Source organism: Bombina bombina, chromosome 3 (assembly GCF_027579735.1).
Source record: "Bombina bombina isolate aBomBom1 chromosome 3, aBomBom1.pri, whole genome shotgun sequence".
Taxonomy (NCBI): Eukaryota; Metazoa; Chordata; class Amphibia; order Anura; family Bombinatoridae; genus Bombina; species Bombina bombina.
This window is the reverse complement of record NC_069501.1, coordinates 80,004,073-80,014,520: the sequence shown is the minus strand read 5'-3', so window position 1 is coordinate 80,014,520 and position 10,448 is coordinate 80,004,073. Positions and strand designations below refer to the sequence as shown.

General features: G+C 37.5%; 1 protein-coding gene across 2 annotated transcripts in view; it reads right to left on the bottom strand.

Moving 5' to 3' along the window:
• ACP6 (acid phosphatase 6, lysophosphatidic) overlaps positions 1 to 10,448 on the bottom strand; it is a 108,957-nt gene that overhangs the window by 37,026 nt on the left and 61,483 nt on the right. For both annotated transcript variants that reach the window (XM_053705891.1, XM_053705892.1), the window contains exons 6-8: positions 7,755 to 7,887; positions 6,208 to 6,308; positions 5,058 to 5,147 (exon numbers count right to left, since the gene is read on the bottom strand). In XM_053705891.1, coding sequence (XP_053561866.1) covers positions 5,058 to 5,147; positions 6,208 to 6,308; positions 7,755 to 7,887 — 324 coding nt within the window. The remainder of the gene's footprint in view (positions 1 to 5,057; positions 5,148 to 6,207; positions 6,309 to 7,754; positions 7,888 to 10,448) is intronic.

Below are 10,448 nucleotides of genomic sequence, written 5' to 3'. Positions count from 1 at the left end.
GCATTTTGCGGCCTCGCAAGCCTAAATTTTGCCTGCAAAAATTTGATGAAAACAGTCAATTTTGAAGAAAAGACTATACCCCAGGTAAGAAAAAATAACTTCCTAAATATGTTTTTCCTAATTTTGAAACTGCAAAACGAAATATACATAAACCTGACTCATGGCAAATATAAGTACAATACATATATTTAGAACTTTACATTAATACATAAAGTGCCAAACCATAGCTTAGAGTGTCTTTAAGAAATATAAACATACTTACCGAAAGACACCCATCCACATATAGCAGATAGCCAAACCAGTACTGAAACAGTTATCAGTAGAGGTAATGGAATATGAGAGTATATCGTTGATCTGAAAAGCGAAGTAGGAGATGAATCTCTACCGATAACAGAACCTATGAAAAGATTTCCTGCGAGGAAAACCATAGGATTCAATAGGTGATACTACTTTCACATCCCTCTGACATTCACTGTACTCAGAAGAATCGTGCTTCAAAATGCTGAGAAGCGCACATCACAGAAGAAAATCAAGCACAAACTTATTTCACCACCTCCATAGGAGGCAAAGTTTGTAAAACTGAATTGTGGGTGTGGTGAGGGGTGTATTTATAGGCATTTTGAGGTTTGGGAAACTTTGCCCCTCCTGGTGGGATTGTTTATCCCATACGTCACTAGCTCATGGACTCTTGCCAATTACATGACATAAATTATATATATATATATATATATATATATATATATATATATATATATATATATATATATATATATATATATATATACACAGGCAGTGCAGAATTATTAGGCAAGTTGTATTTTTGAGGATTCATTTTATTATTGAACAACCATGTTCTCAATGAACCCAAAAAACTCATTAATATCAAAGCTGAATATTTTTGGAAGTAGTTTTTAGTTTGTTTTTAGTTATAGCTATTTTAGGGGGATATCTGTGTGTGCAGGTAACTATTACTGTGCATAATTATTAGGCAACTTAACAAAAAACAAATATATACCCATTTCAATTATTTATTTTTACCAGTGAAACCAATATAACATCTCAACATTCACAAATATACATTTCTGACATTCAAAAACAAAACAAAAACAAATCAGTGACCAATATAGCCACCTTTCTTTGCAAGGACACTCAAAAGCCTGCCACCCATGGATTCTGTCAGTGTTTTGATCTGTTCACCATCAACATTGCGTGCAGCAGCAACCACAGCCTCCCAGACACTGTTCAGAGCGGTGTACTGTTTCCCCTCCTTGTAAATCTCACATTTGATGATGGACCACAGGTTCTCAATGGGGTTCAGATCAGGTGAACAAGGAGGCCATGTCATTAGATTTTCTTCTTTTATACCCTTTCTTGCCAGCCACGCTGTGGAGTACTTGGACGCGTGTGATGGAGCATTGTCCTGCATGAAAATCATGTTTTCCTTGAAGGATGCAGACTTCTTCCTGTACCACTGCTTGAAGAAGGTGTCTTCCAGAAACTGGCAGTAGGACTGGGAGTTGAGCTTGACTCCATCCTCAACCCGAAAAGGCCCCACAAGCTCATCTTTGATGATACCAGCCCAAACCAGTACTCCACCTCCACCTTGCTGGCGTCTGAGTCGGACTGGAGCTCTCTGCCCTTTACCAATCCAGCCACGGGCCCATCCATCTGGTCCATCAAGACTCACTCTCATTTCATCAGTCCATAAAACCTTAGAAAAATCAGTCTTGAGATATTTCTTGGCCCAGTCTTGACGTTTCAGCTTGTGTGTCTTGTTCAGTGGTGGTCGTCTTTCAGCCTTTCTTACCTTGGCCATGTCTCTGAGTATTGCACACCTTGTGCTTTTGGGCACTCTAGTGATGTTGCAGCTCTGAAATATGGCCAAACTGGTGGCAAGTGGCATCTTGGCAGCTGCACGCTTGACTTTTCTCAGTTCATGGGCAGTTATTTTGCGCCTTGGTTTTTCCACACGCTTCTTGCGACCCTGTTGACTATTTTGAATGAAACGCTTGATTGTTCGATGATCACGCTTCAGAAGCTTTGCAATTTTAAGAGTGCTGCATCCCTCTGCAAGATATCTCACTATTTTTGACTTTTCTGAGCCTGTCAAGTCCTTCTTTTGACCCATTTTGCCAAAGGAAAGGAAGTTGCCTAATAATTATGCACACCTGATATAGGGTGTTGATGTCATTAGACCACACCCCTTCTCATTACAGAGATGCACATCACCTAATATGCTTAATTGGTAGTAGGCTTTCAAGCCTATACAGCTTGGAGTAAGACAACATGCATAAAGAGGATGATGTGGTCAAAATACTCATTTGCCTAATAATTCTGCACTCCCTGTATATATATATATATATATATATATATATATACACACACACATATATATATATATATATATATATACACACACACACATATATATATATATATATATATATATATATATATATATACATACACATACACATACACATACATATATACACACACACACACACGCACCATTTTTATTTAGATTCCATTATTTCCACTGTTACTGGTGGTAAGGGAGTTTTTCTTGCCCAAGATAACAAATCCATTGTAAATTTAAGACTTCTAACAGTTTTCGTTCCTTTCATCACAATAAGGAGCAAAAATCTGATTCCTCTATAGCTAAGCAATATTCCTCAGGTCGGAAACCAAGCTCCAATTGCAACAGGCCTAAACAGGCCAAAAATTCCACTCCTGCTACCAAGTCCGCATGAAGAGTCCTTTAGTTTCTCAGACAAGGTTTCTTTTCTGGGATTTTAGATAGAGAAAGTCTTATGGAGACTGAATTTAACAGATCAAAGAAGGAAGAAGTTGGTTTCAGACTGTCAAAATCTTCAGACTGTCTCTCCATTTTCCCACTGTTGCTCTTTGTATGGAGGTTCTAGGTCTTATGAATACAGCATCAGATGATATTCCGTTTGCCTTAGGGATCATACTCTTGTCTCAGAGAATTTTTCTAGATGTATAGTGGCTAAATCCCCGGCAGGGGTCTTCTTTTGCTTGTCTTTCTTGGTCTGTGATCACTACAGATGCAAGCCTTTCAGGATGGGTTACTGTTTGGGGGTCTCTGACAGCCCAGGGAGTTTGGGGGTCCTTGGGAGGCAAGGTTGCCTATAAACAACCAAGAACTTTGTGCAATTTTCAGAGCTCTTCAAGCTTGGCTCTTTTTGAAGGGAGAATATTATCTCTGGTTTCAGTCGGATAATGTCCCAGCATTGGCTTATATCAACCATTAAGGAGGAACTCGCAGCCCCCCCTTAGCCATGAGGAATGTTTTTTGATTTCTCTATTGGACAGAGGCCAATTTCCGCAGTTCATATCCCAGGAGTGATCAATTGGGAGTCAGTTCCTTCATCCAGGGAAATGGTCTCTTCATCTGGATGTATTCATTCAGATTGTGAATCTTTGGGGTCTCCCGGTGACAGATCAGACGGCCTCTAGGTTAAACAAACTTCCCAAGGTTAAGGGATCCTACGGCAGACTTTGTGGATATTCCGATAGCTCCATGGTCCCTTCAGCTTGCCTATGCGTTTCCTTCTCTGGTACTTCTGCCCAGAGTAGCTTCCAAGATCAGGCAATAGTATTCATCAGTGATCCCCATTGCTCCAGCCTGGTCTCGTAGAGTATGGTATGCGGATCTGATCCAAATATCCAGTTGCCCTCCCTGGCCTCTTCCTCTAAAGGCCAGATCTTCTTTGCAAAGGTCTGTTTTTCCATCAGGATCTGTAATCTCTAAACTTGATGGCATGTCCCTTTTTTGTGTCCTAATCCTAAGCAGAGCCTCTTCTTTACAATTTGGAATGTGGTTAGAGCCTTTAAGTATTATGTTAATGTTACTAAGGATTTCAGACAAACTTTGAGAGGTCAGAAACCATATGCTGTTTCTATGGCTTCTTGGTTAAAGCTTTTGATTTGTGAAGCTTCCTTGAAGGCAGGTCAGACCCCTCCTAAATCGGATTACTGTTCATTCTACTAGATCAGTGGCTACTTCTTGGGCTATTAAGAATGAAGCTACTAGGTCGTCTTTGCATACTTTCACAAAATTTTACCATTTTTATGTTTTTTGCTTTTGGTAGAAAGGTCCTTCAGACTATTGTGTATAATTTTGCTTCTTGGTTGTTTTTTAAGTGCATGGAAAAAAAAAGAATGTATTTTCTTTTATGGGTTGTGGATTTAGTTTCCTTATGCAAAAAATATGTATTTTTTATCCCACCCCATCTTTTTATTACTTGTGGACTCTCCAAAGCTTTGTTATTGTTTCCCAGCTGTAACGGATTGTGGACTCTTACCACCCTTATGAAAGAAAACATAATTAATGCTTGCCAGATAAATTAATTTCTTTCATGGTGGTCCACGAGACCCCACCCTATGTTTTGGTGATGGTTATTTATATTGCAGCATATCTTTTTTCCCTGGCTCCTATATTTTTTGCTCTTTATTTATTTTCCTACCTTTTTTGCTTGGCTATACGTTAGACTATCTAAGTTAAATTAAGCTCTTTAGGTTTTGGAGTCTTTGCCTCCTCCTAGTGGGAAGGGAAGTAATTCCCAGGATTAATAAATCATGGACTCTTACCAGCATGAAATAAATTAATCAGGTAAGCATAAATTATGTTTTTGGTACCTTTATTTGGTTGATGTTTCTCCTATAGATCCAAAAGAGATCCTTTTTTCCCACCTATAAACCACCTCCTGTTGTCAATGTCATATTATTTGGGGTCAATGTGTAAAGAAAAGTTTAAATATCTCAAATGGCATGTTGTATAAGATTCTATTTCTAATTTGTGATCTTTGTTTGTCATTGTAATGTCAATTACTTTGTGAGCAAAAATGAGAAAATATGAAGTTATCAAGTCTTTGTTAGAGTCATTGAAGACTTACGATTTTGTTTAACACTTACTATTTTTTTTTATTTGACTATAAATGCTTTTCTTTCATAAACATTTAATAAATGCACAAATTATCCAGGATAACTGTTCCTTCAGCCTTATGCATAACAGTATTAAAAGGTTACTGTACCTGGGCAGCGTATCCGGAGAATTGATCACCTCCAACATGTTCCTTTGAAGTGTGTGCAGAAATGGCCCCACACTCAGCTGAAGGACTCCCCTGCACAAAAGGGAGGTAGTAGAATATGTTTATATTCAAAGATATATTAAAAGAGAAAAGCAAGCATGTTTTATTAACTATATCATTGTAGTTAAAGAGTCAATATTTTATTAACAGGCTTACAGTATGCAGATATCTACCTGTGAGATTAGGCTGTTAGATAACCTTTAGTATAATATTAGAATGTTGACCAAACAGAGAAAATGGCAATACCTGAAAACTAAATGTAGTTTTAAGAAAATAGGTCTAGTACAGTGTATGGTGCTTTTGAATGCAATCTATAGCTTTCAGAAAACATGTGGTCTTAACACTAAAATGAACATATTATGTGTGATAGTCACTAAACCGCTAACCGTGAACAAAACATCTTTACAGGATAACCAAAGATGAAATCAATAGAGCTCCAGTCATGTGCACAACCTGGCTATACATACACTGGCTCTTCTTCTAATTGGTTAGTTCCTCGAAGAACAGGGAGGGACTTTTTGGTACATAATTGTACCAAAACTAGAATGTTAAAGGGACACTAAAATATAAATTACATTATGATTCAGACTGATCAAGCAATTTAAAAAAAAAAATAAAAAAAAAAAAACTTTCCAGTTTTCTTCCATTATTAACCCTTTCATGACCGGGCTAAAAAGTTTGCAAGATTTCTATTATGGAATCGTGTCTGGGGGGCGTCCCTAAGACGCTAGGAACGCCCTCCAGACCGCGATCAAATCCTGCAAGCCTAGTAGGCTTCAGGACAGTCGTTTGCAATGACGTTGTATTCCGTCATAACGGCTTTAAAGCCCAGTGCCATTGTGACGGAATTCAACGGCATTAAAAGGTTAAACTGTGCGCTTTTTACATGCACAGTCTGCGATTGGCAGATGGCTGTCACATGATACGGGGTAGGAAATGGATGCAAATTTTTACATTTGTCAGAAGAAAAAAAAAAAAGTCTACTGCTCATTTTAAATTCAAATAATAAATTGAGTAATTCTCATTCCATGGTCTTTTTATTAAAGATGTAATGATAATGCAGTTCTACTTTATTACATGGTCCTTTAATCACCTGTTACTGGGGCCCATTAGATAGGACACAACATCAATTGCTCTTCGTTCGCTCTTCTGAAGTTGAGTTTTATTCTTTAGAGAGCAAGGGAAACCATGAACCTATATATGAAAAAGAAAACATACAGAAATATTTTACAGCCTACATGTAGTGATAGAGGAAAATAGAAAAAATCATTTGTAAAATGTGCCCAAATATACAAATTATAATAGAATATAATCCTGCAAATCTGACTACTTAATTATAGCATTTTTTGTGCCCCCCCACCACGAGACTTTCTGTTGTGACTACTTGCTAGCAGCTTCTTCTACTTGGTACCTTTTTAATTTTCTCTTAATCTTGCATATTGCAACAAGTCTAATTGTTTGCACTACTTCCTTTTGAGATGAATGGACCTACGGTCTTCTACCATAACAAAATACCATTCGGTAACACACTAAGTACATGCAGGAGCCCTGTATTTCTTCATTATCTTTTCAGTTTAGATTGTTTTAGCATGCAGTTTTAAGACACTTTCCAATTTACTTCCATTTTTTTTTTATATTCACACTTTCTGGGGAACAAGATCCTACTGAGCATGTGCACAAGCTCACAGGGTATACGTATACTAGTCTGTGATTGGCTGATGTCTATCACATGATACATGGGGCCGGAAAATAAGAGAAAAAATAAATTTGTTAAATCATTGTCTTTTTATTATTTCAGTGCAGGTATCTGAAGAGTTGCTGCCCAGGTGCAAATGCATCGCAATTGAAATGCAGTAAAATAAAGTGTCCAACATGGTAGGGACGGGGCATAACCTCTATAATATGCTTATAAATGTATTTAGTGTTTAATGTCCCTTTTAAAAAAATGTGACTGTGGGGAGGATTTTTGACAATTTGGTTAGTTTAAAACTACCACCTTCAGAAAGGCAAAAAAAAAAGAAGATCTAGCACGTAAACCCTACCTCTAAACCCTCATCTCGCCCCCTGTGTATGGAGAAGGAAACTATCCACAGACCTTTTTCAATGCTTCTTACTACTAGAAAGCTTTCTTTCAGCTTGAATACATAGTGCAGTCCACTTTATTTTAGGCACGAGAACTGCATAATTATATGTATCTTATATGTCTACTCCTCTGGATCCCTCAGATTCATTTCTGTTCCACAGAGTTTTCCTGGATCAGAGCTATACCACATACCTTTCCCTCATAAATTGGGCTACGGTATAGGTTTTGATATCTGGCACATTCTATAAATAAGCTCTCCTCTTCTATACAGGATGTACCTCACTATAGGTCCTAAAAGTGTGCAGAGTTCTGCCCTTCCTGTATGGCTTGGGTCTGGTATGAGGATTACACAGTTGGCCCACTTTCTAGACAAGCTTGACCCTTCCTAAGAATGCACACTTTGCTCCAGCTCCACTAAGAAATAGTTCAACATGGTTCTGCTCTGACTAAACCTAAGAAAAGTGCATATAAATCCAAGTGCCTATACTGTGGCTTATAGGAATCTAAACAACCCCATGATAAGAATAATGATCACTGATGAGAAGTTCACAACTTACCTCTTGAGCCAATAGATTATCAAGGAGAAGAAAGAAATCAACCTGTTTTGATTTCTCAATGTTCATATCCTCATGAAGTTTCTTTAGATCCTCAGACATACCAGGCTGAGAGGATGCATCATACATTCGGTTACTGAAATAGCGAAGCATGGGTTAATATGATCTGCTTCAGATAAGAACCAACCTCTACAAACAAACAAACATGAATGTAATAATAATAATAATAATAATACTTGTAAGATCTAATGGTTCTCATTATTAGATGCACTGCCATGAGCAAGGGCAGACGATCAGCAGGCATGTCCTTCAATGGAATGGCACTAGAGCATGCTGGGTTCAGAGTGACAAGCTGTTGCGCACAAAATGAAAAGGTATTTAATTGAGGCTCTTTGCAGGCGATGGAGATAGTGTGGTATTACTTAGTAGTTGAAAGTAAACGTGTTCCCTTAAACGCAATTAAATGTAACGCTCGCCTGGATATCGCAACCTCAGACTTCTGGTTAACCGTTACGCGAGACAAAAAAGCTGCACAAAACACATCACAAATACATTTTAAAGTAATGTTACACTCATAATCGCTAATATTTTTATTTTTTTTAAATTTAAATCAGGTGTTAGAGGAATAAAAAGGCTGTGAAGGGCTTTTAACATAGAGATACATACATACAGTTGTGCTCATAAGTAAGGCTGCAACTAACTATTATTTTCCTAATCGATTAATCGGCCCGATTATTTTTTCGATTAATCGACTAATCGGATAAAAAGAGAATCAATAAAAGTTTTCTATGTTTTAAATAAAATCCACATAATGAGTGTTACAAATATAAACTTCAGACTAAAACTTTACATTAACACAACAGTTTCTTCAATTTTTAAGCAGCAGAGCAGAGTTTTATAATTAAACAAAAGAAAACCACAAACTGTTTGAAAAGAGGTAGAACTAGAAAGAGTTAGACTATCACTGTTAATAACATTCTGTTATTCACTCTTTCAGAAACTTTGCATTGAAATGCAAAAATCTCAACATGTCCACATGCTTCTGGCTAAGGCTGGCTCTCTGTTTGCAGCTATATTTCCTGCAGCAGAGAAAAGGCTGTTGAGGTGTATAAGTAGGGTTTTGCCAATTTCACCAAAGTGGGATATTTATCTTTGTTAGCTCTTCACCAATGCTAAGTGTTTTCTACCTTGGCAAGGGGCCTCTCAAAGTAACCCTTGACTTCATTCTAACATAAAAATATCTTGAATATCTATATGCAATGGTAAATAACCAGCTATAAGGTTAGGGGAAATATCTAGTCCGCTCTAAAAATAACGAATATATACTTATAAAGGTTGAATCTGGTACATATTATAACAATTTATTAAAAATATAAAAAAACAATAAAAAACTAAATCAGAAGCGCCAAGGACTGTACAGGTGGCCCTCGTTTTACAACGGTTCAATTTACACCGTTTCAGAATAACAACCTTTTTTTCCAGTCATGTGACTGCTATTGAAAAGCATTGAGAAGCAGTGCATTTATTAAAATAGCCAGTAGATGGAGCTGTCTGCTTGTGTTGCAGCAAAGCCAAGCAAGCTGAAATTAATCAGTTTAACCAGACCTGAGCTATCGAGCAGATTTCAAAGGAACACGATCTTCCTGTCTATAAATCAGTCCAGATTGGAATGCATAGAAATAACTGTTTGCAGAAAAATGCAAGTGAAGTCTGTGTTGTGTGATTATTTTATTAGGTTTATAATGCTGTTTAGCAAATGTTGTTATTCATTTAACTTGGTTTAATTATATATTCTGTGTTGTGTGATTATTTTATTAGGTTTATAATGCTGTTTAGCATTTCAAGTCTTCATTTTAAAGCTTTAAAAATAATGTATTAGGTGTTACTTATGACAATTTTGAGAGGGGCCTGGAACCTAACTCCCTCACTTCCCATTGACTTACATTATAAACTGGGTTTCAATTTACAACGGTTTCGATTTACAACCATTCCTTCTGGAACCTAATCCCGGCGTAAACTGAGGGCTACCTGTATATCAATAACAGGACAAAGCCTTACACATTTATTTATACAGTGCATATAATCAGCAATAGCAAGCAATACGCTAATAATTGTACAAACAGATAATAGTGCACATCAATTTAAATAACTCCCATCAATCTAGGGCAGTGCTTTCCAAACTGTGTGTCGGGACACACTAGTGTGTCGGCAGCAGTGTGTAGGTGTGTCCCTGCTTCAGCACAAATTTGTTTAAATGTATTTTTTTTTTTTTTTTCTGACTTTCCGCCTGCCTGCCTCGCATATCACATGGTTGACACGTGATTGATACCTAGGGGGTCACAGATCATCTTAACCTATTGACGCAGCTCAGTGGGAACTGAAACTATTCCCATTGGCTCGTGACTGCATGTGTAGTCTCCTCAATCGGCTCGTGACTGCATATGCAGTCAGTGAGTGGGACAGCAGTGTGTTTGCAGCGCGGGCAGTAGTCAATCGGACTCACCGAGCTCTGAGGGCGGCAGCTTAAACGCTGAGCTGAAGTCAGAGGTTTTTTTTTTGCAACTAGCTCCCAGTAGTGCATTGCTGCTCCTGCTCTTGATATATGGATAGAAAGGGGAAGCTTAAAAATGCTTGATAATGAAATGCAAGTGTCTTTATCTAATATTCCACCAAATATTCTGAAATTGTGTTCATCCC